This window comes from Lonchura striata, chromosome 9, assembly GCF_050655825.1.
Source record: "Lonchura striata isolate lonStrDom1 chromosome 9, ASM5065582v1, whole genome shotgun sequence".
Classification (NCBI taxonomy): Eukaryota; Metazoa; Chordata; class Aves; order Passeriformes; family Estrildidae; genus Lonchura; species Lonchura striata.
In genome coordinates this window covers 8,801,037-8,827,656 of record NC_140711.1, presented here as the reverse complement: position 1 = coordinate 8,827,656, position 26,620 = coordinate 8,801,037, and the positions used below count along the sequence as shown (strand labels likewise).

General features: G+C 41.4%; 1 protein-coding gene and 1 long non-coding RNA gene across 2 annotated transcripts in view; one reads left to right on the top strand and one right to left on the bottom strand.

The window, feature by feature from the left end:
• Positions 1-26,234, bottom strand: part of LOC146766628 (uncharacterized) — a 114,770-nt gene extending 88,536 nt beyond the window's left edge. The window contains exon 1 of the long non-coding RNA XR_014957171.1: positions 14,443-26,234. This is a non-coding gene — a long non-coding RNA (uncharacterized LOC146766628). The remainder of the gene's footprint in view (positions 1-14,442) is intronic.
• On the top strand, positions 1,902-5,632 carry LOC146766629 (uncharacterized). The gene has a single exon (XM_085587114.1). The coding sequence runs from the start codon at positions 2,033-2,035 to the stop codon at positions 5,102-5,104; it is 3,072 nt and encodes a 1,023-aa protein (XP_085443240.1). The 5' UTR covers positions 1,902-2,032; the 3' UTR covers positions 5,105-5,632.
• Positions 26,235-26,620: the final 386 nt, after the last annotated feature.

Sequence of the window (26,620 nt, the reverse complement as noted above, 5' to 3'; positions counted from 1 at the left end):
AGGGAACAGAGCTGGGATGGAGGGAGGCCACACATTCCCACGAGAACAAAAGGTGACCAAAAGGGCTGCCACACTCACTGTGGTGACACCAACCCCTGCCAGTCTTGCACCTTTCCCACCCACATCCTCAGCTTGTTCCCAAAAGTACTTCTGCAAAAAAACTCCTGAGAACATACAGTCTGCACTTCTTTCTCTCACAAATCTAAGCTTCAAAAATTAAACAGATTCAATCCTACTTCAAGAATTAAAACCCTTCCAGTGGGCTTCTCTCATTTTTGTTTGCCTTTATCCTACCATGCACACTTCTGAGTTGTCTGCTATGCAATAAGGGGAACTTAATGCCAGACTGCCAAGTTCCCATGTCTTTAACAGAAAATGTGCATTGCTCAAAGCAAAAGAGAGCTGGGGAGCAAGGGTGGGAGCAAAGACTGATATACATAATCTGAAAAATCCTTTTGCTCCCCTGACAGAGCTGAACTGTTGAAGCTTTTTGTTTCCTATTGTATTTGATAACTTCCCTAACACCAAAAGCACTCAAAGGGATGCAACTCAGGGCTGTTTCAGATGTTATTTATGCTACCAACTATTTAAAGGAAATCAGAGGAGCATGAGGCCCTGAACTCAGGTCTTGCAAGGTAAGAAATTTTCAGTTCTCTCTTAAATAATAGTAACCTCAAAGAATTTAGAAGTCTTATTGTCCAAGGCAGTGGGAGTTTCAATACTGAATTTTTTGCGAACATGCCAAGGTCCTAGGAAGTAGTTAATTAACATTTCTCCAGGAAATCTGAAAATTTCCTCTCTCATGGATTTCAGCAGAAGTTTCTTGAATGATTCTCAGATTTCATGTCTGCATATCCAGTCTTTGGCAAGACTAGATCTCTGTTGCAGTCATGCTGGCATGGTAGCGTGGAGGAAGGTTTTAGAAAGGCCTTGGGAATGGTAAACTGAGGAAAAGGATACATTCATGTATGCCCCATTGTTTTAGAAAGGCTTTGGGAATGAGAAACTGAGGGAAAAGATACATTTATGTATGCTCCACTGTTTCGGGAAAGTCCCGCTTCAGCATTCCTCTGTAGACCCCCTTCTCCCCACCCCTGAGCAGTTCCCATTGGACCTGGCCCCTGGGGTGGTTCTGATGTGCCTTAGTTGAACACTGTCTCTATTGTTTAAGACCTTATCTCTTAATTTTGCTGTATAAAACTGTATCTGGGCAATAGCCCAGGGCCTTTGGTCACTGCAATGCTTCAGGCAATACAATCTCTCTGGACAAGCATACCATTGGTCTCTCTTGGTCTCTTTATCTCGAACCCTTGCGGCGACTGAGGCAGCGCCGCAGCTCGGACCGTGCTAACCCAGCCGCTGCCTGGTAAGCCCAGGGCAGCGGGACCGCGGAAAACCCCGGCCCCGGAGGGGACAGCTAGCCGGAGGGTCCCGGGGGGCCGGGGAGGGACGGGGGACAGCGGCGAGAAACCCCCGAGAGCAAAGTGGCGGTCGAAAGAGAAGCAACAAGTGGCGCCCAACGTGGGGCTTTGCACTGGTCTGAGCAAGCCTGCCGCAGCCGTCGTGGACAGTGCACTGGCTAGGAGCTTTTCCAGACACTTTGCAGTGTCACCGCGAGCTGCAGAGCGGAGAGCGGTGTGAATAAATCGCTACGCAGGCTGTCGGCTCCGCGGGGAGAAGCTCTGGGATCACGCTGGTGGTGTGAGGCATTTGCCTCTCCACACAGCCCAGCGGGACTGTTGCCGTGGAGACAGACGCCGATTTCTGTCCGGCGAGGTCGTCACGGGTCGGACGGCACCTCTCCACACCCGGGAGACCGCCCGGGGTTCGGGAACCGTTGCTGCAGTGGTGTCTAAAGGACGGCGGTGGGTGAGTCTCGGTACTGGGGGGCAGGGGCCCGGCCAGGAGACACCGGCTCCTGTGTGCCCACGGGGGGACACGCCAGCGCGCAGGCGTGACGGGAGTCTCCGTCGTAGCTTTAGAACTTTGGGTTTGCTGCAGTAATTGGTTGAGATTTGCTGTGAAGCCAGCCATGGGTGTTAGGCTGACTACACAGCAGAAAGAGATTTATAAACAAGTTCAGGAGCCCCTGCTGAGTGCAGGTGTCAAATTTCCTAAGAGCCTTGTAAAAGAGTTTGTCAGATGGTTATCAGTAAGTATTCCGGAGATAACAGAGCAAGTAGTGAGAGAAAGACGATTTTGGAAGCGTGTTGGTGCAGTGCTGAGTGAAAGGACAAAGGCAGGAGATCCCTCAGTGAAAGAAGGTTTTATGAGAATGTTTTTGGTCATTTACGATGTTGTGAAAGAGAGTGCGGACACTCAGGGCGCCCAGGGAGCAGAAAAGCGCCCTGTTGCGTCTCCTGTGTCCCCCCGCACCCCCTGCGGTGAGAAAACTAACTGTGCAGATGTAGATTTAGTTTCTAACCCTTCTCCTCCTCCTGCTTTCGCTCCCGCAGCTGAAAATCCATGCTTTGCACCCCCCATCTCCCCCGTGCAGCCCCCACAAGATGGAGGTGGCCACGCGGTTTTCCCTTCTCTATCCCCGCATTCCCTGCTCCCTGTGCCAGCCCAGAACATGCCCCCAGCCCTCGCATTCCCCCCTCCGCCTGTCCCTGACCCCAACCCCTCCTCCCTTGCGGCGATCCAGCCCACATTCCAGCCCCCGGTCCAGCCCTCAGCTCCTCCTCTCGCAGTTGCATCGCCACCCCCTGTCCCTGTTCCTGCCCCGCTCCACGCAGCCCCGCCGGCTGCGGCCACTCCCTCACAAGCTGGCCCTCCTCCCCCTCCCTCTCCCTCTCCCGGTTTCCCTGGCAACGGCAGCGCCCAGGCTGTCAGCCGGGAAGTGCTCAGAGAGACCGAGCCTGTGTTCTTAGCCCCTGTGATTTATAATGCCAGGGGACAGAACGCCAAATGGGAGCCCCTTTCGTATGATAGTATTAGGGAACTTTGCAAAACGAAGCGTGAGTTTGGGGAAAGAAGTGAATTTTTTAAGAGCATTTTGAAAGCTACGCTATGCTCCAAGACATTTGTCCCCGCTGATTTGAAACGTCTTTTCAGTTGCTTGCTCCCTCAGTCTGAGTTTAGATTGTGGGAAAGAACGTGGAAAAGACTTGCAGCAGATCTCCTCCCAGAGATTCTGCAAAGTCCAAGCCTTTCCACAGATATAGAGGATGAGGAAATCATTTTAGAACATCTAGTGGGTGAGGGTGATTGGAGCCAAGCTGAAAAGCAAGCAGCAGGCATTCCCAAAGCAGTGTTAGACCTGTCCAGGGATGCAGCAGAACGTGCATTTTTTAACATGCCTTCTAAAGACCCTATTGTCTCATATACCGCTTTAAAGCAGTCTGTTTCAGAACCATTCATGGATTTTGTGGATCGAGTGCGAGCCTCTGTGGAAAAAAGGGTGCAAAATCCAGAGCTCCAAGACCAACTTACATTAGAACTGGTCACCACAAATGCAAATGAAGTCTGTCAGCGAATCATCCTAGCTCTTCCATCATCGCCTCCCCCCACACTCGATCAGCTCATCGAGGAGTGCACCAGGAAAGCTATGCTGATGACAGAGGACTCAGTGATAAAACCACGGGAAAGGGTGGTTGCTTCAGGAGCAGCAACCCCCAAAACTCCAGGATCTGAAGGGCCTCCTCGACAAGGGGGGAAGGCGGGAGGGGGGAGAATCATTTTCCTTTATACTGGCAGAGCAAATTGTATCTTTTTCAGAGTTAGTTCACTTTGTTGTATGATTTTATCTCTCTTTCAGACTAGCAGAATGTCAATTTCCACATTCCTGCTCATCGTTTGGTTCCAGGGAATGGTCATCTACCCTTCCACGGTGGATGCATGGATTGTTCCACAGCCCAAGAAAAATGTGTGGGTCACGCTAGCCCAAGCCTTGCAACAGGATCATATGTGTTTGTCCACTGCCTCAGCAGAAAATCCGATGTCCACATGTTTAATAGGGGTTCCAAGTAAGGAGGATGAGTTTCCAATTGATCTGGTCCGTTTGCAAAAGCAGGTGAACAAAAATAAAATACCTAAAGGTGCAGGACAAGTTGAAGCACAAGTGCGAAATCCCCTCATTTTGTGGCAAGGGTGGGTTTCACATTTGCCCACTGCTGAGGGGGAGCCCCAGGAATTAGAACTCCTAGGCTCTGCAAAAGCTGAGTTTTGCATTCAATTTGATTTTTCCCCAACCAAAGAAGTAAAATTATATGAGCATGTCAAACAGTACAAGGTAGAATTCAGAGCAGGTCAATGGTGCACAGCTGTCTACAAGCTGAAATTTGCATCCACCACTGATTTCCGTCCACGCAAGCTGGACAAGGGAATGTTTCTTATCTGTGGGGACAGAGCGTACCCAGGAATCCCATCTCGTCTTATTGGAGGTCCATGTACTTTTGGGCATCTGACCCTTGCTTCCCCCAACATGACCCAAATTCCAGTTGGGCAAGCAAAAAGTGGGAAAAAAATTACTAAGCGGAGTGCAAGCCAATTTGATGAACATTGTGATGCAGAAATTTATCATTGGGCAAAATCCAAAAGAGTTGCTGTCTCTGTGTTTTTACCATGGGTTGCAGCAGCCAAAGCATTGAGTGAATTAGGCAATCTAGAATGCTGGGTGACCAAGCAGGCAAATTTAACATCAGCAGCCCTGAGTGACCTCCTAGAAGACGAGGAAATAACCAGAAAGGCTACCCTCCAAAATAGGGCAGCTATTGATTTCCTGCTGTTGGCACATGGTCATGGATGTAAAGAATTTGATGGGTTGTGTTGTTTTGATCTGTCATCTAAAGGACAGAGTGTCCACTCGTCCATTCAGGAAATGAGAAGCCTCATTGGGAATGTGAAGCAAGAAAATGAGGATTGGTTTAAAAATCTGTTCAAAGACTGGGACCTTTCTGGGTGGGCAGTGTCTCTTTTAAAAGACATCTTTTACTTTCTAGTTGCATTGTTTTTAGTTCTGTTAGCATTTGGGATTCTGAAGCGGATCGTCTCCAAGGTCATCACCTCGAAGCCGAAGGCTTCTGCGCCGGTTTTCATCGCTGCTGCCGCCACGGAAAGCGATTGGTGGGAAGACGACAAGCAGAAAGACACTGCAGTTTAAGAGCCACAGTTTACCTTCTCCCAAGGCATCGTTCATCTTAGTAATTGAAAAGCGGGGAATTGTTGCAGTCATGCTGGCATGGTAGCGTGGAGGAAGGTTTTAGAAAGGCCTTGGGAATGGTAAACTGAGGAAAAGGATACATTCATGTATGCCCCATTGTTTTAGAAAGGCTTTGGGAATGAGAAACTGAGGGAAAAGATACATTTATGTATGCTCCACTGTTTCGGGAAAGTCCCGCTTCAGCATTCCTCTGTAGACCCCCTTCTCCCCACCCCTGAGCAGTTCCCATTGGACCTGGCCCCTGGGGTGGTTCTGATGTGCCTTAGTTGAACACTGTCTCTATTGTTTAAGACCTTATCTCTTAATTTTGCTGTATAAAACTGTATCTGGGCAATAGCCCGGGGCCTTTGGTCACTGCAATGCTTCAGGCAATACAATCTCTCTGGACAAGCATACCATTGGTCTCTCTTGGTCTCTTTATCTCGAACCCTTGCGGCGACTGAGGCAGCGCCGCAGCTCGGACCGTGCTAACCCAGCCGCTGCCTGGTAAGCCCAGGGCAGCGGGACCGCGGAAAACCCCGGCCCCGGAGGGGACAGCTAGCCGGAGGGTCCCGGGGGGCCGGGGAGGGACGGGGGACAGCGGCGAGAAATCCCCGAGAGCAAAGTGGCGGTCGAAAGAGAAGCAACAGATCTCCACTGCCATTGCTCTTCTTTTTTTGGCCAGACATTTGTCTTTGTAAGTCTGGGAGAACTGTGTTTAAGAGTAAATATTGTGAGACTAGCAAATTCTCAGAAGAGAAAACTTCATTGAATAAGTAAAAACAGCATTTTTTACTGTAGCTTTATTTTCATAAATTAAGGATTAGGGTTTGGCAATCTGAATCAGAAGTGTTTGAGCTTGGATTTTCCCACCTCTCTTTCAGTCTCAGGCAATATTCTTGCTTGGTTTGTGTTTTCTTTGGGTAAAACACTGGCTTCACTGAACTCAGTGGGAACACTACTATTTATTTCAGCAAGGCCAGCACTTCTTTTCCAGTCTCTTGGAAGCTTCTGTGAGGTATGTGCAAGCTTGACTCAAACAACAATTATCTGTACTTCTCGCTGTAAATCATGGTGACTTCCCAGCAGTATTGAAACTGCAAATGTTTCTGCTTTGTGTCTCTCCTTAAGCTGTATTAATTAATTACCAACTGATAGAGGGTTGCAGGAAACTCTCATGAACTTCTGATGAAATAGAAGATGTGCCTTTAAACAGCACTAAACAAATCATTGAGTCCTTCCAGCAGCCAGGACAACTTGAAAACAGCCTTTTGTCCAGACCACATGAAAAATAGAGAAGATTCCTTCCCACCCATGGTCAATTGTCTCTCACAGCAGCAAAGGTTTTTGAAAGGGAGCACCTGGGTCAGAGGCTCCAAGGCCACAGAACACAAGCAGCCACACCAAAGACTTTGGGAGGGAGGCTCCACACACATAAACCCATGGAACCAGCCTCCACTTCCAGGGAAGTAAAAGCGTGTTTTGTTGATCAAACCCAGAAAATAGAACAGCTTGATACTGAAATGGATTAAAGTTGTGAATATGGCTGGTTCAGCATAGCTAACTAGGGACAAAGTTGATGCTGTTACAATCTACCACAAAGGTGACTCACAGTGGAAAATAATTGCTCTATCCAAGTGTCAAAAACATCAGGATAGTTGTGTCACATCTCACTCATTTAGGTAGCAGGGGAAAAAAAGCAAGCCTAGAACCACTCTTGCTGATTTCTGGTATCTACTGTGCCATCATCCAAAAACACTTAAGAGAAGTCAGCCTTTAATTCAGTCACCCCAAAACCAGGGTAAGCACTGAGCTTCCAATTTAATTTGTCTCATCCTCAATAACAGTGACCATCTATTGTCACTTCCAAATTATAGTATTTTTGTAGCAAGTGATTTCCCCCACTGAAAAGGGGAATACATAGCCCCTTATTTTTACAAACAATTACCTTATTCAATGGCATTTTCATAGAGCTTGGTGCACTTAGAGTTCAGGGTGATGTCTGAACTGTCAAGTTCAGTTTCGTTCCTGCTTCTTGACTAGGTACAAGATGCAAGAAGATGTTAAAACTTTTCAAAACTTTTCCTCTCCAAGATAGAGTTTACTGAATCCAAGGAGATTAGAGCAGGTGCACAAAATACAATTTGTGTTTTACATCTAACTCTGTGCAGAGACTTGAGTCTTAGGTAGAATGATCCTATAATATGGCAAGACTGGAGAGAATTTTGCCTCAAAGATTTATTCACCTGAACATGCTATTGAGCAAACAGACTGGCAAGGAAGTAATGAAGAGACAACAAATTTCTTTTACATGATAAAGCTTACAATATGTACTTAGATCATTCATTCCATACTCAAGAAAAATATATTTGGATACCTTCATAGAAAAAAATGCTCCTCCCCCTTCAGGCTTACTGCTCTCAAGCATTCACTTGCTTCAGGGATTCAAGTTTGCATGTCCTTCTTGAATTTTCCAGAAGTAGGTACTAACCTACTCCTAGGAGCAACAGGCAAGAACCTAATCACTACTTTAGTACCTTTGAAGTCAGTATAAATCAGAAATGGGGCTGAGTCAACCAAAAGAGTACAGTAATTATTTTGCAACATTTCTTGCCAAAAAGTCCTCAAAAAAAATTGCTTTCCTTATCTAATTAACTTAATGTTCCCTAGAGTTATTAATTCTTCTAAATAATTGTTTAAAATATTTGAGGGAATTCATTCCTCTCAAGCATGGAATGCAAACAATCTTGCAAATCTTAAAGCAACAGGTTCCCCACACAGGTATTTGGGGTTGTTTTTGAACAGCAGTCAATAGCAAGAGTCAAAAGTAGTAGAGGAAATTGTGCTGTCACTGCAAGAAACATCTGAAATAGCCCATCAGGTATCACTGTCTTGGATTTTTATGCAATTCTCTAGAACAAAGATTTATACATATTGTCCCACCTATTTAATATATGACACTTTTTCTACCAAGTCCATGCTCTAAGATGTTCACAAGTTAAGGTTTTCTTAGAAGGACAACTCTTCCACTGAAACACCTACTAATTCAATAAAATTATGCAAAAAATATTGCAAGTCTATTTGAAACCACAGAAGTCAATAATTCAGGTATTCCATGGATCAGTACAGAAATAGATGCTTATTTTTCTGGGCTGTGAGCTGTTCAATAGTACCAGATTTAAAAATTGGCTTCAGCTATGTGTATTCAATTAGCCATTATCTGACTGAAATCTAGTTGAAGACAATGGAATTTAATCAATTTCATATTTGTTTTCCCATTCCAATCCACAACCTGCATCTTCAATCTTTTCTGTGTTAATTCAACATCTAGAGAGATTAGACATCTGCTGGGAAGCAGAAGTTCATCATGCTCTGGCATAAAAGATCAACATTTGAGCAATGACACTTAGTTCTAGAAACAAAGAATTAGAAAGGGTTTTCTGCCCCTTTGCAAAATATTTTACCTGCTTAAAATACTTTACTTGCTTAGTTCTACATTAACAGGCTTGAAGTCTGAAACTCAGTCACAAAGTTGAAAATCAGACGTCACTGTGAATAACCAAACAGACAAAAAAATAAAAATAATACATACATATCAGGCAAAAAAAAAGAAGTTGCAGGTCCTCTTTTATGACAGAGGAATAATATTCTTTCTGTGAAGAAAGTTCCTGGTCTTTGTACCAAAAAACAAAACCAGTGAATTAGATACTATCAAGTTCAGAACCATCAATGAGATAAAATGTTAAATCCAAGTTACAATTTAGGCATAAAAACTTGTAGAGTGCCCAGACAGAATTCAAACAGAATTACTGGTGCAAGAAATTTCCCCTGAATTTTTATTTCTACTCCAAAGTAGTAGCTTTCATAAAACATCCACTTCTCCTGTACCAAAGGCACTTCTACCTGCCAGGCAAAGGCTGCAAAGGAAGATAACCAGATCTCTCTCCTCCATCCACGCATATTTTCTGTGAGTTTCTAGTTCTTAAGTCTACTATATATTGTGAAGAAAAAAGGTGAGATGCTCACAAGTTCAAATTCTGAAATACAGTCTTTGAAATACTCTATGAAAAATATAATTTTAGTGTTCATCCATTCCAAAGCCCCCATTTGAAAATATCATTTAAATTCCAAGCACCAGTAGTGGCTGTGGGATAAGTTCTTCAGTATTGGAAAGCAGTTATTTTTTCTGAAAAGCCATAAAAAATGTCACATTCATATGATACATACATGTGTGATGTGAATACATGCTTTTTCACAAGTTTGAAGCAGCATACACTGAAATGTCACAGAATGCAATATTCCCTAGCACCGACTGCGAATATCATATAACAGCTTTTCAAAATCTGTCTGGACAAAACTCCAGAGAATTAACTGCAGAAAACAATCCTGCTTTGGCACTTGTGTTCAAATGAGCCTTCATAGTCCCTTTCCATCTGCAATTTCTAGGACTTTGCAACTGTTTAGGTAATCTAGATTCATAAATTCCTTGACCAAATTGACAACAGGCTGCAACAATTTCCCACTCTTAAATCAGCTGCAGACCACAGACCCCTCCAGGAAAAGTACAGGGGAATTAGCATACCTGAGAACTAACCCTATGAGAGGATAAGGTGCAGAGTCCAGGTCTTCAGATACTTCCCATATCCCTCCAGTGATGTCAGCACAGGAATGTGGGGTGTGATACACAGTTTGGGTTCAGCATGTCAGTCAGTGCTTCAACAAAAAAGTTTTGACTTCCAAGAACAAAAGCGTTTTACTAAGGGAAGTGGTGTTTCTGCAATATAAACTCAGATACAGTTGTTGTGCTGCACTGATACATTAATTGACCATTATCAATGAAATACTTATCTAACATAACTGAAGGATTCAATTCGTTTTATGACAACTTCTATGCGAATAAAAGCTGTGCTTTCAGAGGTGCAAAGGAAATTAAAACATTCAACAGAAGTCATTACAGAATTATGATGATCCTTAAGGTTAACCTTTGCTATGTAGCCTTCTGCTCATCTGACAAAAGGGGCATTAGCATGGAAAACCCAGCACCTTTATGCAGAAGGTTTTCCCCAGCCCTAATGCCCAAGAGGGGGTAGTTTAACATTGGTTACAGGGGATTGTTACAGTCCTTATTTGTCCCATTCTCTCTCCAAAATTATCTCCTCACAACAGGTCCCACATTAACACATGCTGTATGTCAAAGAGTCCTTCTGTGGGGTCCACAGTTGCAGCAGTCTCTTCCCACATCCCCTCCTTGGGGCTTTATACCTAACTCCACTCATATTAATATTACTTCACAAGCAGAAACTTCACCCCCAAGTACTTTACTCAATGTCCTCAGGGCTTCATTACTTTAGGGTCCAGAACATATGTCATCAATTACACCAACCACAACTTTCAAGTAACTTCTCTTCACAGTTACTTGCACAATGACCTCTGGAACCAGGGTAAGCAAAGCCTGTACCAGGTTTTATTAGAGGGCCTTTGACCAAGGAAGCAGAGCTATCAGTTTCATTAATCACCAGCAGTAAGTTCGGTTCATTTTGGCTTAAATACATTTCACACAGTCCCTCTTCAGTCCAGCTACATAATAAAAAAATGTAAGACTATAGAGGCTGATAGATCAAATCAGTCCAAAACACAGTAGATGCCCACTGAAAAGGGAAAACATGCATTGAAATATCCTCTAATGCTCACAGAAAATTGTGCAGTAAGGACTCTCCAGTCTGAGGCATTTCCTTTGCATTTGGTTTTGTCTTCATGAATTATGTGACTCTCCTTTTTAAACCAAATAAGTTTTTTCATAGTCACTTAATCTTTCAGTAAGAAAGGCCACAGTTTAACATCACATTATGGGAATAACTCACACTTTGCTTTGAACTTCTCACTTCAGTTATGTAAGTATCAGCTACTCAATTTAAGTCACATCACAGAAACTGATCTATTCAGGCATACTGAAGTTATAGAAAAGCGACTTCTGTTCCTTAGTTAAAGAAGAAAAACCAAAACAAAACCATACATACAAATTGGGTGCCTACACAAAATCAAACAGGCAGGAGGCACTTGCGATATGGAAAATCACAGTATGGAAATAAAATTAAATTATATCACACAGTACAGTACATGTCCTTGGCACATGGGTGTAAGCAGTTAAACACTAGAGCGTAAAGGGTGCAGACAAATTATTTCCTTTCCCTACTACATCTTGATGCCATAAAATAAAATTAAAGGTACTTTTCCATTGCTATAAATACCAAGAGAAACAAACAGTAAGATTAGTGGAAGAATCATCTTCAGAACTAATGTATCATTTAAACACAGCTGTATACTCTGTATGCCAAACATTAAGAGGGAACAGAATTTGTATCAAACTTAAATCCATCAAGATGACAAAAGAAAACTAGCTCTACAGAGCCCACAACTTGTTGCTTAGAATGGTAACATAAAGGTGTCCTACACATTTAGCCATCAGATCTTAGTGTTTTTCCTGGAACTTAAATAAAAAAAGCTTGCAACAGTGAACAAAATTAGAACAAAACCAGAAAAACATGTAAATGCAGGATCTCACTAGCCCACCATGCAATGCAGCCCACCTCATAAATTTTAGCTTAATAATATTCTTGTATATGATGATATGGGTTATTGGTCATGGGGTATTAACACAATGATGCCTGCAAATGGGAATTTTACGATCTCTTAAAATGCACTTGTCACTTCACTTGGTCCAATTCATTGTTCCTTGCTGTTATGAATAATTATGGGTGCTGACTTATATTAGGCAAAATTACAATTTATGTGAGTGGGGATTTTGATCAAAATGAGCCCTGTTTGTTGCTTTGTTTTATTTCATGTAAATTGATGCTAGAATTCTTTAAAAGGAAAAGGTAGCCCAAACAACAAACCCAAAATCTAAATACCTGTTCCCGTTCCCGGTCCCAAAGAATTCACATCAACAGCAATGTTTCCAGTCACTGTCAGTGAGTTTTGGGTTGAGCCCTGCACCTGCTACTGGGCAATGCTAACAGAAAAAAGTAAAGGAGCCAGTCTTTTATTCAAGAATGTTCTCCTGAAATCTGAGGCCACTATTTACTTTAGACATCTACTGGTATGAAGTCATTACACAAATACTGCGAGATATCAGTAGTCTACTCCAGCTTGAGTTTGAGCCTAGGTATTCTAATACTTCCTGTTCCATGTGGAAAACTCTGCTTGATCATAATCTGCTATTAGATTTGGCTTTGGAGTTGAGAGCACATATCCCCCACCATCCCACCCCCTTTGTAACCCAAGCACCCTTTGTTGGAGGTAGCACATGCACTGCACGTGGCTCAAGCTGCTAGCCAGCAGGAGGATGAATGTATCTACTTACACTCCCTCCAAAGTTATCTTCTAGAATCTGTTTTTTATGTGACTTGGTAGTCTTCCAAGTGCAAAGGATTAAATCACCAGGAAGTGCTATCTCCCCATTTTCAATTCCCTTTTAAAGTGTGGCTTTTTGTGATGCCATCAGATATCAGTAGTGATGCTTGGCAACATTACATATTGCTGTTTAATTGCCTTAAAAACTATTTCCCTGGTAGCATCATTAATAATACTAAGTCTAAATTGGATTAAGCACTACACTGCTATAAAGTTAATTCACTGTGATACTAATGAAATGTCATGTGAGGCTTCCTGTAAATCCAGCTAAACAGTCACTGCCAAGGGTCATTAAATCAATGGCACATTCAGCTATTCTGCTTAGAAAGTATTGTTTTAATTGCTAGCAGGTGATTTTCATTAATGCAAGCATCTTCCACTTTACTGACTTTTTAGGTCTGATGGCAATAGAGCCTTTTGTAGTTCAATAATGACAATACTTTTCTATTTCTAGGAAAGGAATGAAGCTCATTTGAGAAAGTGGTTGAACAGGAATGATAAAACTTCTATCAGAATATGCCACTACATATTTATAAAACACACAAGTAAAAGACCTGCTCTCCTGCTCAAGCAGGCCAGCAGGTTTTGCATGAACATCATCTGGAGCAATGTGAAATTTACAGATCTGCAGCTCCCACAAGAGATTTCCCATTGGACAGCCAAGTTTGAAAACTCTCAGCATCAGCTTACTCAGGTAGAAAACAGTAATAACACTTCCCGGCCTTTGTGAAATATTTCTAATTCACTGGGGGAAAGAGTGCAACTGACACTGGAAGTGCTGGGCTCAAACACTGCTAAAAGTGTTTGCTAAGTGGTTAAAAGTATGCCATGATCTTGACCTGCATATCACACTGTTTTATTTTTCGTATTCTGAGAGGGGACTGTCTTTAAATTTAGTTTTGTCCATGATTTCCATTGGAGTTTTGCTGCTTTCTCATTTTCCCAAAATTATAAGCATGTGAAAAACAGCCTTTCCAGAGTATCCTTTGGCTCTGAGCTTTGTTCATAGCAACAATTCAGAATCTGAAGATCTTGGCTCCAATCTTAAACAGATTCTCAGATTGCAAAAAATTGGGGCAGGGGTGAGAAGGAATGCTGCTTTCTTAAACAGAGAGGAAAGGTAAACAGGACTGCCCAGAGAAACTCAAGACATACACCAGCCGATATACTTTCCAGATATATAAGGTAAGAGAAGATACAGGCCAATTTACTGCACAGAAGAGAAGTGAGGGAAGGTAGGTTTAAAGACAAAGGTGAAGTGCTTTCACCCATCCCCGAGTCTGGACATTACACAACTCCCACTACTAAAGCCACCACTCAGCAGCTTCTAATTACCTTACTAGCAGGCACAGGGTGATGCAGTTAAAGGGCTTCTTGACAGAGCAACCTTGTATCCATCCTGAGATTTTGTACACCTATTATTCAGCATTGGTTGGTCCAGAAGCGGTGAGACTCTGGTAGCCTTTAGTTCCAGCAACCTCTTTTCAATGTCCAGGAATAGAACAATTCCCAGAATCTCAGCATTGCTTACTCCTGTGCTAGTTTGAACTTCTGGACCTGCTCTCTCTCTGCACAGTACTCTGCTCTTCAGCATCTGCATGAACTTGGGCAGGCCTGAGGTTTATAGAGCCCCTTTTTCCTACCAGCCATAACAAAAACTGCCAAAGTTTGGTGTGGTACAAGGAAAATCATTGCCCATTTACTGCATACAAAAATCTGAGTTATGATCTGTGTTCAGCCACATACACCTTCAGATCTAAGGGAGACAATAAACAATGGAGTGTACAATTTAAGAATGTACTCATCATTGTCACAGCACACATAGCAGTTGAGATGGCCATGACACTATTTCAGAAAGCTTCAACACACACACAGTACCACCTTACCTCACCAGAAGGCTTCAGGTGCCTGCCCATACAGAGTAACACCACTCCCCTTCAGAAGGCTGCAAACATCTGCTCCCCTTGTTCTTTAGCCCATCCTTTTATCCCCTCATGTTGATGCATGGCACCTGTGAGCTCTCTGTTCCCTTTGGTGGTTGGTCAGTGCCCCTGGGCACTCCAGGGCTCATTGCTGTCAATGCTGCTCACCTGCTGCTCACAGCTGTGCCCATTGGGGATGAGGCTCAGCCCATCCCCACTCCCAGTCACCATAAACTGTGTACCTACACATCACCACTTACTTATTTTGATCCATGTATTCTATATTTTTGGTTCTATATTGGATAAAAGGGTGTAATTCAGTCTGAGTATCTTACGAGGATTGGTTGAAGAAAGCAGGATTTCACCCCATTTCAGTGATACTACAAAATCCACTTCTCTAACAGGGAGGCCAACAGGACAGAAGCCTTATGACCACTAAACTTCAGCTGTAAATGCTCCTTTCTTCTTAACAGCTCTTCTGTATAATAATTTTCATTCAACACAAGGCAAGACTAGAGCCTCATTTCAAAGAAACTCAATTCAGGGTCATTTTCTGTAATAACATCACTTTAAATCTTGCTAATCTGACACAAAAAATCATTGCTAAAAATCTCCCTTTTGTCTTCAAGATGTTCTTCAGCAATACTTACTCTACCTGGCAACATTCTTTCTCTTCTCTATGACCCTGTCTGCCCAAAGTACAGGTAATGCAAACAAGCTATAAATCCAAAAGATTTACCAGTCATATCTCATTCCACCTCTCTCTGGTTTGTAACCAGATTTCCCAGTGGGAGGTCAGAGCCATTGGGCAATTCTTAGGAACAGGTAAAATATCCTTGAACCACTTGTGGAGGATTTACAATTAAGAACCAATATCTTCACTAGTGGAAATCTAATTCTTCTGTTAAGCAACAGGAGGCAGACCTTGCTTCCTATCCTCACTTCCACTTATCAACTTCCAGTGATATTTTAATTTTACACACAATACTTGATTTTTAACACTTTTAGGATTCCCCTACAAACATGCAGATCATCCCAGAACACCATAGTCTGAAATCCTCTCATACCTTTTTTTTTTCAGTATCTGTTTAAACATCTGCCCTCTGATTTTATAAATCAACTGATGGAGGTCACAGGTTTCCTACAGCTGAAGCCCAGTTTGTGTCAAGTTCAGCAAAAGCATTTCAGGGACTGCTGTGGCTGTTTTTACAATTACTGCAAGCTCTCTGCTGGCCTGTGGATGTTTAGCTTGTCTCCTGAGCAGTCAGCATAGCCTCTTGTTCTAAAGAGGGCAGACTGAATAACAAGGAAGTCAAGGACACTATAGAGGAGACTGAAAACAAGTTGCTTGGCACTGATTTTGACACCAATACTCCTGGAAGCAGAGGGTGGTGGAAATGTAACATCTTTGCCTTAGCTTTCACTTTATAAAGCTGCTAGGTTTAGCTCATGCTTATAAAAGACAATGCAAAAGCTGATTCTCTTTATTGACTTGTATACATACATGATTGCTCATACTAGGAAAGTTAATTAATGAGATTCTAAGCACTCAATTTCAGCACAGTGCTTTAATCTACAAGTCCAGATGAGCCGAGTTTCCCCTCTGATAAAACCTATACTATGGCAGTGATGTTCCTATTCTCTCATTCTTTTCACCATGTACATTTAGACCAGACTCAAAAAGCAGTTAGAGCACTCAGAATAAACACATCTATTTGTGCCTGTGTTGCCTCTTCTTCATTTATCTGTAGTAGTTATTCTTTTATCCTGAATGGCTTATCAAACATCAACTCCATGTCCCTCCAGAAAATTAAAGGCTGTATATCATATAATAAACTACTCACTGCCATCATAAACTACAAGGAGTCAGTTGTTCAGGATGTCATCCAGTCTCTGACCAGAGGCAAGATGAAAGCTGAACTCTGACCTGAAGGAGTGATTGAGAATATACTGTTTGTCACTGTCTAAAGAAAACGTGAAACGCCTCCATTGGCATCCAAGCTTTCTAAATTTAGTTCAATGCTGAAGTCCTGAGATTAGTGAAACCTTTCAAAGAGGAGATAATAGTGCTTTGTGTTTTACTCAAGGACAAAGCTTAATCATGTTCCGCCCTAGGGGACCTTACAGCACATTTCTAAAATAACAAAATTCCGGTTGTGTAAATTTGGACAGGAGACAGTCATTTAGATTTTTTGCTCACATAAATGGGATCAGCAACATAAGTGTGTCAGTTCAGGAATTCAGCCTGCTAAAACACTCCATCACAATATCTGGCAGTTTACCTTCAGATAATTATGGTGCTCTCTGTATGTGTTTTCAAACACTGACCCTTCCATACATTTAACACATTTCTTATGACGCTGGAGGAGCTGAAGTTATGAAAACGTTTGAGTCAGAACTGAAAGTTTGGTGCTTCTGCAAATGACTGGCAATACCTGGCAGGTAATGACATAATTTCCAAATGTCCTAGCAAGAAAATGAAAATGCAGTGCCTCCTTTAAAACAGCAATTCTTAGCAGTCTCTCTTCCCAGACCTTCTTCATTTTCCCTCCACAGCACATGCTAGGAATGAAGCAGTGTGGTGCTCTCCACCCCAGATTTCATTACCTTTTCAGAGTGGAGCCTGCAGTCATGCTACACCAGAGCTTGTCCTCTTAGCACCTGCCTCTGATCCGTTTCTAGCACCTCCATCTCTGAAATGACTGGTGTTAACTTTTAGCTTGGGATCCACTGCTGTAAAATGTGGAGCTCAAGTCAGAGATGAAAGTTTAATGTAGTTGCTGCTTTTCCTCCCACACAGACAAGGTCTAAGTCAATGATGAAACAAGAAGATTTAAAGATTCAATAGCTTGATATTTATTCATCTGTCCCATCCCAGCTTGCATATGGGGCTTCAGCTCTGATCACTGAATATGAAGAGAACCTGAACTCTCTCAAAAAATCCTGGACACACAGCTTTAGAACACCTTCTCTGTGAAGCAGTCTATGTGAAGCTTCCCAAAGCTTACAAAAGAAATTCCATTTACTTTTTCCATCCTAATTGAACCCAGTGTTTTTAGTTCAACCCAGAAACTAGGAAACATGTATATAAAAAATCAAAACTGTGTAAACTTTAAGACACTAAGCCCATTATAACTGAGTATTAATGGTTTCTTCCCCTTCTCACTCACTGCCTCCTTATTTGAGTGCATACTGCTGACAGTGCAATGTCAGCATGGGCAGCACTGACTCACAGCAGTGCCACAGTAAGAAATCCTACAAATACACACCTTTCTGCACATTTATGCCATGAGGACTAACACTGTGTGGCCCTGTGACACTGCAGGGGTCAGTCAATATGCATGAACTTGAAGGACTAGAGTCTCCAAATATCTACTGTTATGAACCAAGCAAATGACCCAAGGTCAGAGAAAAAGTCACTTCACTGTGAAATGGAGATTAAAGAGTACTGACTAAATTCTTTTAGCTGACCACCCAACCATGCTTCATTTCACACCCTTCTCAGGAGTCATTATATATTTCTTCAAGTGCAGCATAAAATTTGCTGCATTCAGTGCCTGGTTTTTATTCTCAGACCATATTTATCAAGTGTGTAAACCAAGTTTTATTAGCACTCCCCTGTCCCACAAAAGAAATAAAAAAAGGAAAGGATATCATCTTCCCCAAAAGACAGTAAGTACTCATCTACATTACTAATATAAAACAGATTTTTTTTTTTTTTATCAGAGCGAAAAAAAGATGTCTTGCCAGATTTGAGGTTGTGTTTGGAACTCCAAAATTAGTTTGGTGAATACTTTAAAGATATTTGTGATAGAAAAAGCCATTGCAATGCTATGACACTGTATGTAGGGAACTACTTCATTGCCTAGCAATTCCCAGCTGCTTCAGCATTAAGGTTTCAAACGTCATTTCTCTCTATCTGACAAGCTCAGCAAAATCCACAAGCAACAAAATTGAGTCAGTTCAAAGTGACTTACACTGTGAAATGTTTCTAGCTTTCCACATATCTGCAGAATTACAATATTTTTATTTCTCTCCTCACAGTTTTAATTACAACACTAAATTGTTTTATAAAAAAAAAGAACATCAACAAGTAAACAGAAATTTAGATTATGTGCTTCACAGCTTATTGTAATGCAATCACACCTAGATAACAGGAGCTGATAGCCCCTCTGGCAATAGTTTAACCATAATAGGGAAAGAATGAGTGTATATTTACTTTACTGACTTGGAGGCTACTGACTAAATCAGAGCCTCAGTATTGACCAGGCACTATTTGCTAATTCCAGGCTTCAACAGTGAGACCACAACCCTGCACATCACAGAGCTGACTGCTGTAAAAGGCAACAGAGTCTGTTACTTGGGTACTAAACCTCACAGATCACAACACACACCTCCAGTGCAAGTCCAAAAGACAAATACCTTCCCATCTCCCTGTTTTCACCCTGATACCCTATTCCTCATACCAGCACATCCTATTATTTCAAAACAGCTTGGATCCAGTGTAAATTCCATATCCACCACTCTTCACTTCCCCAAGTGGCTTAAAAGAGCAGTAGATATTGCATACAGAAAAAAATATTAAGATAGTCAGGGTTTGGAATCCAAGTTGCTGCTTCCCATCAATAAAGTAACACCTTTAGCAGTCAATTTCAGTTTCCTCCTTTTTACCCCTGTGTGGGGTAACAGAGTTCTACCAGCACAGAATGTGCAGATTGATAAATAAAGAAATGAGAATAATTTAATCTTATAAAGAGAGCTGCTCAGAGCTGACTCTGAAACTGAGGGATGACTTCCTGATGAAAGATACAGCCCCTTGGTTCAAACAGTATGTTCATTTATAAATGTGCACTAAGTTTTCATAAAAATTCATTAATGGGAGCTACATGATCAAGAAAATAAGGTTAGAGCAGGGCAAGCATTTGCAATGATCAATTTATCTGTCATTGTTAGCCACTTCTGTGCAAGCAGTGTCCCTTTTTAAAGGCAGACTAACCCAATTAATGTTAAAACAGTGTTTTAGTTTTCTGACTTCTCATGCATGGGTTCCTGTGTTACCACATATACTGCTTTTTTGTACATGACATGCAACTGGTTAGATCATTTGTTCTCTGGATCTGCATGACATTTGTGCATGACCATTCTCACAGGCAAGAAATAAAATGGGACTAAAAAAAAAATCATCTAAGGAAAGAAGTGATCCTCATGCAAGCACATATTCACAAATAAGTCTCTGAAGAAAGCACATACTTATGCATCAAAAAGCAGGATGCACCTTCCAGTAAGGAAAACACTGTTCTGTAGCCACCACCAAACACCACATATGCTCTAGAGCTGCAGTGACAGTGACTGAAAGACCATGGACTAGCACCCCAATCAAATCCATGTTATTTGTAAGCAGTCCCAAAAACTTATACAGTAGTTAAAAAGGTAATATTGCTCTGAAACCAGTCTTTACTATGCCAGACAGGAAGCAAGAGGGAGGAGTTTTGAGCAAGAGACCTCAAACAGCTCAATCTCCTGAAATCCCTTAAAATGCACAATTAAAATATCTGTCACCTTCAAATTTCCATTCCCTTTAAAAAGTTAACTAACCCAAACAAATAGAGACCAAGGCTATACTGACATCATAGATTCAATTGGAAAATAAGTATTTTTAATTAAGAGGAAATTGCTTTCAGATGAAATGAAGGGGGAATGACAAAGGCAGAGAAGGAGAAAGAGGAACGAGGAAAGATACCCTAATAGCTCTCCTGTATTGAGAACATATATCCTCACAAAATGATTTCCTGCTCTTCAAGAAAGGGCTCTTTTGAATTATTTAATTAGTAACAAAGCATGAATATGACAGAATATTTTTACTCCTACATGTCCCTGCCATAATAATAAACCCACCAGGTTTACTGACCTTGGCAAGAAGCATATTAAAAGGATGGGACAAAAGCCTTCTTATTTTATTTCTTTCACTCTAGTACATTATCATAAATTACAGCAAGATACTATTTGTAAAACTTCACAGCAGAAACCAAAAATGGTTGAGGCCTCAGTTTATACCTATAAAAATAATTTCTATTTAGGATGTTACTACAAATTCCAGCAATTATAGTGTTAGTCCAAGGCATCATATCACATCACTTATAGGTCTGCTAATGAGCTCCTAACACATCTGTGCTAACCTCCAACAGTGCTGCTAACCCTACAAATCTGTGATGTTTAGCTGGACTATTCATAATTTTAAAGAAAGGATTGACTTTGGGGAATCAGGACAGCAAACAAAAATCTAGTTTTACCTGTAGAGAAAATAAGAAAGTCCAATATAAAGCATTTGGGCTCCCCTTAGCTGTTCAATACACAAGGTAACAAACTGCATCCACTTATCTTGTAACTCATCCCTTTTTGTGGGCTACTGCCCTTTGTAAATGCTCGAGGCTGGTCTACAAAGTGTATTTGAGCCCTGAGGGTGTCAGCTACTCCTGACCTTTCACAGCTGACATGAGAGCAGAGCTGTCTCTCTTCTCTTAGTACACACAAACTCTCCTACAGAAGCACACACATATATTATACTTTTCTCAGCATCAAAACACTCCTAAAAAGTCATTTTCTTACTCTAGTAAGTAAGCATTCCATATTTTGCTAACAAAACCTTGATCACCAAAATTTTACAGGGACAGACCTCTTCTGTGGCAGTGGTTGAGGCTTCTGTATCCTTTATGCTATAAACCAGACTTAGACCCTTTCTGTATCTTATGTCAATAGAAACATACACTATCCATAAATGCTCTGTCCTAGCCTTCAGCCTATTGACAATAGCTGTTACCAAGCTAGAAAACCACTCCAAGTAACCCAAAACACACTTCCAGATGGCTTCACTGCCAAGTCTGGAAAATAGAAAAATACCATTCAACAGTATTAAAAAAGAAACAGTTGAAATTTGTTTTGCTTCTGGTTTGAGTCATACCAGACTGTGTCCTAGAGTAGCAGGTCACAGTGAGAGGTTCATTCATTGGTATTCAAAAGCCACCAAGGAAGACCCTTTCTTTCCTGGCCTTTATAAACATACAACAGGTAGGGAAAGAGAAATCAATGTCGGGAACCTGCTCACCAGCAGGAAAGAAACAGACTTATTCTACTGTTTTCTTTACCTTTATTCCAGAGGTATCACAGCAGCTCCAACATAGCTCTTGAAATTCCTACTGTCTTTGTACTCCTCTGTTGCCAACAGAAAGAAGGTGGCATTAAAGGGTGAGCTAGGGTGGGTGAGAACCATTCTTATTACATGCAAAGCCAGCAGTTAGAGATAATAAGGGAATAAACAGCAGTAATTAGCAATAAGAGCAAGCACCTTGTTTCTACCCTTGCTGTTTCTTTAGCCACAACCACCAACCACCTCCTGGGGGGAGAATTGAGGACAAGCAGCTGAGGGGCTGGGATTGAGGATTTAACAGTAAGGCCAGTAAAGCAAACGCTGTAAGTCCTCTTCCCTCACATTTGTAGAAAGCAACCAAAGGATCTATTTTTGTTAAATCAGACAAAAATGTGGGACAACCCCTGGCAGCCAGAAACTTACTGCTTGCTTTTGATTCCAGGGAGACCTCAAAGCCCCTTTAAGATCTAAATTTTGTTCCAGCTGGTTCCTCGAGGCCAGGTCCTCAGCACACATAAATCATTCCAAGCTCCAGTGAATTCCTTGTAAAACCACCATCAACAGAGAAACCAGCCTCTTATACCTCTCCTTGCAATCCCAAGTGTTTGTTTCCTTTTCATCCAGCAGTTGTGCTGCTGAATGCTAATGAGACATGAGGTGATTCATTCCCAATCAACCATCACCAGAATAATTAGCATGAGCATCTAACCTTCACTCCCCCTGCTTTTTCAGGTACTACACATCCTCTGCTATCCACAGATACTTGGATATTGTGTGGAGTATTTCAGCTGTATCCCAGCTGTAATTATTTTCTCAAGGCATTTTGAAGAATCACAACCACCCCTTAGTGTTCTGATGGAAATGAAGTTGTTATTTTTCTATGTAATTATTTCATCATATTTATTACTTAAACCATCTCTAAGAACAAAAGCTACACAGCAAAAGCAAAGCTTCATTTCACCAGGTGCTCTCCTGACAGTTTGAGGAAAGCTATTTAGGGGGGAAAAAAAAAAAAGACAGGAAAAAAAACCCTTTTCTTTTAACATCACTGCTCTGACAACCACAAAGGCTGCCTGACATTCTTGATAGCTCTATTTATGATGTTACATTATCCTGCAACTGTGAGGAATGCTGTTTCTACTAACCAGGCTTAGGTCTAAATAGAGCTGTGAGACAAACTCTTCCTTTCCAGCCGTGCGACCTCCTGGAGAGTGAACAGAAACTTCATCAGAAACTACTGGATGCGTGCAAAGATGGAAAGAGTTAGTGTCCCCCTTGGTCCCCCGCTTGGGGCCCAGTGTGGCCCAGGGAGCCTCAGACTGAGAAGTTTTCCTGGTGGGGAAAATCTATCACCCAGCTGTGAACAGCTGCAACATACACCACATGAAGAAAGCCACTTCAGCAGCTTGGATCCTTTCTTTTTTATTACTTCAACTAGAGGAGACATCCTTGGACATCCATGATGGATTGTGGCCTCTTGGAACTTTAAGAAAGACAAAGTAAAGCAGTAGATTCCAGAACAAGAGAATCAGAGCCTGTAAAACCTCAGGTGGCCAGCTATCTGCAGTTACCAGATTTGCTCTCTCATTTAGGCTTTTTTTCACTATCACACCCCTATCAAATCACAAAATCATGCACAGAAACTTTAGAAGGAGGTGCAGATTTTCTCAGTGCCTACATTCACACATGTTTCTTAACTTCTCAAAAAATACAGATAAGGCTGGATGGAGTTCCATCCCACAAACACTACAATCGTATTTGGTGTTTATTAAGGACTTGTCATAAATAAAATATTTGCAAACAACATCACAACCATTATCACCACTTTACAAATGGAACAAATGAGCTAAGGGACTTCATAGCAGGGGGAGCTGGGACCAAATATTCCATGTTCCTGCTTGATCATGTTGCCAAATGAATCCCAGCAGAGATAACATTTGTTAGTCTCTAGGGTAAAAGAAGTTCTGTTAGGAAATAAGCTGGATAAATAGAGCAAGTGAAAAGGACTATGATTTTTAATTCTCTGACTTTAAGGACTGTGAACTGTTTTTTTTGGCTGCTTTCTTTAACTGGTTTAAATCAATTTGCTAGAGTTTTTAGCCTAATTTCTTCATAGAAAATATACAGAATAGAACTGGTGTGATTGTGCTCTCTCTTACCTCAAACATTCTTTGAGTTTGCTAGTTAGTTTAACCCCAAAAGAAAAGGTGTGGAAGTTTCAAAGGTAACTATATTCCCACAGATCTTAAGAGTGGTCCCAGATAGGGCAGAGTTGGAGCTAGATTAGTCCTGTCACTCAATGACCCTAAGATATTGCAGCAGACAGAACTTCAAGAACAAAAATGACAAAAACATTTTAAAATCTATTTTTATGTTCATTTGTTAATTTAGCTTCAATTTGCGGTTCTCACTGTATGCATGAGTTCACATTTCAGAGTACTGGACAATTTGAGCACTGAGGGTCTGTCTAAAATCACAAAAGGTTCTCAGTTCAGAGCTATGCTTCCAAGCACATTGAAATCCACATAGATGTGTAGCAGCAAAAATAAAAGCTATTAACAGCTATTAACTGGGTTTCTGGGTGACATTATTATTATTAAATAACTATAAAATAATAAATTTATCAGATCAGACATTTCCAAATAAACAAACTTTTAAAACCTTTACTATTTGGTAGTTACAAGACAATTTACTGCCAAATTTTCACAATTTTTATTCCATTACATTCAGAACGTTAGTGACTATGCCTCCAGTGTACTATAAACACTTGGTCTTAATTTGACCAAGAATTTCCAAAATTATCTCAGAAACCCAACCATGTCCTGGGCTGTATCACAAGTGTGGCCAGCAGGACAAGGGAGGGGATTCTTCCCCTGTGCTTCTCCCTTGTGAGACCCCACCAGCAGAGCTGCATCCCAACATATGAAGCACTACTGACCTGTTGGAGCAGATCCAGAGGAGGCCACAAAGATGAGCTGGAGAGCTGGGGCACCTCTGCAATGGAGAAAGGCTGAGAGAGAGATGGCATTGTTCAGCCTGGAGAAGAGAAGCCTCCAGGGAGGCTTTGGAGCTGCTTCCAGTGCCCCAAGGGTTCTATAAGAGAGGACTTCTGACAAGGGCATGGAGTGACAGGACAAGAGAGAATGGACCCACACTGACAGAGTTTAGATTAGATATAAGGAAGAAATCCCCCCCTGTGAGGGTGGTGAGGCCCTGGCACAGGCTGCCCAGAGAAGCTGTGGCTGTCCCATCCCTGGAAGTGTCCAAGGCCAGGTTGAATGGGGCTTTGAGCAACCTGGGATAGTGGAAGATGATGCTGCACATGAAAACGGGGTTGAAACAAAATTATCTATAAGGTCCCTTCCCACCCAAACCATTTTACAATTCTGCCATTTCTGTGGAAATCTTTTGAAGCAGTAAATATTTCAGTTTCAAAGGCCAAAGACATTCAGTCTAATACCATCATCTCATCTAAGTCTGTGTGCTCTGGTATATTTTGCAATACTGATACAGGTAAGCAATTTGCTGTTTAGACAGTTGAGATCTCTCAGTGGTTCTGATACAAGGTGAAAAGTGGAATACATATACAAAAGTGGAATACATATGTGGTGTGTTCACACACTGAGAGGTAAAAACATGGTTTGTAGAAAGCACATTTGGCTGGTTCTTTCTTCTGGAGTAAAGTCACAGACACACTCTCTGTCTGGTTATTACTACTCCAGAGGAAGTGCCAGAAAATGAGTTGTTCAGTGACATCTCTGCTATGCCAGACAAATAGCTTGAAAATTCACTCCAGGAATTGATCCTCTATTGACAAGGGAATGTACTGTATTCCATAACGGGGTAGATTCTGCTCACTCTTACTTTGGATTAACACCAGTGTTGTTCAGATAAAAATGTGACCCTCAAGGGCCATTTCCAGCTCTCCTCGTGATCCATTTTCTTGCAACAGAGCCATAAGGTTATGTGACATATCTGAAAGAGGAGCTCCTAGAGACAATGAAGAAAGTTCTTATTCAAATACATGGGTCTGCACTAAAAACAGACAAGGAGAAATTACTGTCAAGCTATTTGCTTTATAATGTGTTCCATTGTCTCTCAGAAATAAAGACTCCACTTTTCCATACTTGCATGTGCAATTTAGCCATTATCATATTGTACTTGTTGAAATGTCAATTTAAGAATCTAAAATTCTTATTTTTCAATTTTATTTTTTTTAATCATGGAGAAACAAAATTTTTGCCTCTTGTTCAGTTTCTCTTTCCCTTTTATTTCCAATTGTTCAATTTCGCCATAACTCCAGTTTTTTGTCTCAGTCCCTCGAAAGTCTCTGCTCCTGAAAATTATCTTGTCCTGCCATCTAGCGAGCCCTGAGCAGGATAACACACTCCTCACTGAGCCTAGACACAGCTGAAGAGCTAAAAAAAAGGGTGGGTGTTTTGAAAGCCTTTTTCTCCCATATATATCTGTTCCTTCCCAAAACCTACAGATAAAAGATGTTGAAAGAAGCAGGGTCAGCACTAAAACAAGTCCTAACAGGGTGACACACCCAGTTAGTGCTACTATTGCAGAAACATTCTTTAAACAACACAAAGTAACTAAGAAATCACCACAGAGGGGAAAAAAAAAAAAAAAACAAAAAAAAAAAAAAAAAAACAAACAAAACAAAATAAAACAAAACAAAACAAAAAAAAACCCCAGCAATCTCATCACTTCAATCTTTCATTATTACCATTTGTTTGGATGTCGTGGAAAGCAAACAATACTCTCAAATCAAAAGATGTGGTCATTTCAGAGTTGCATGGCAGATGCCTTTGAGATCTGCCTTCAAAAAATGTGTTCACTTTACAGTATTTTCTGCCTTGAAAAAGATTTTATAAGCAAAATCAGATTTTCACTTGCTGTGAATGGCATAAAGGTTTTTATCTACATGGATACATATTTTCCCAAGTCCTAAGAGACATGATGTAAAAATGTACAATTGAAATGTACTTCTAA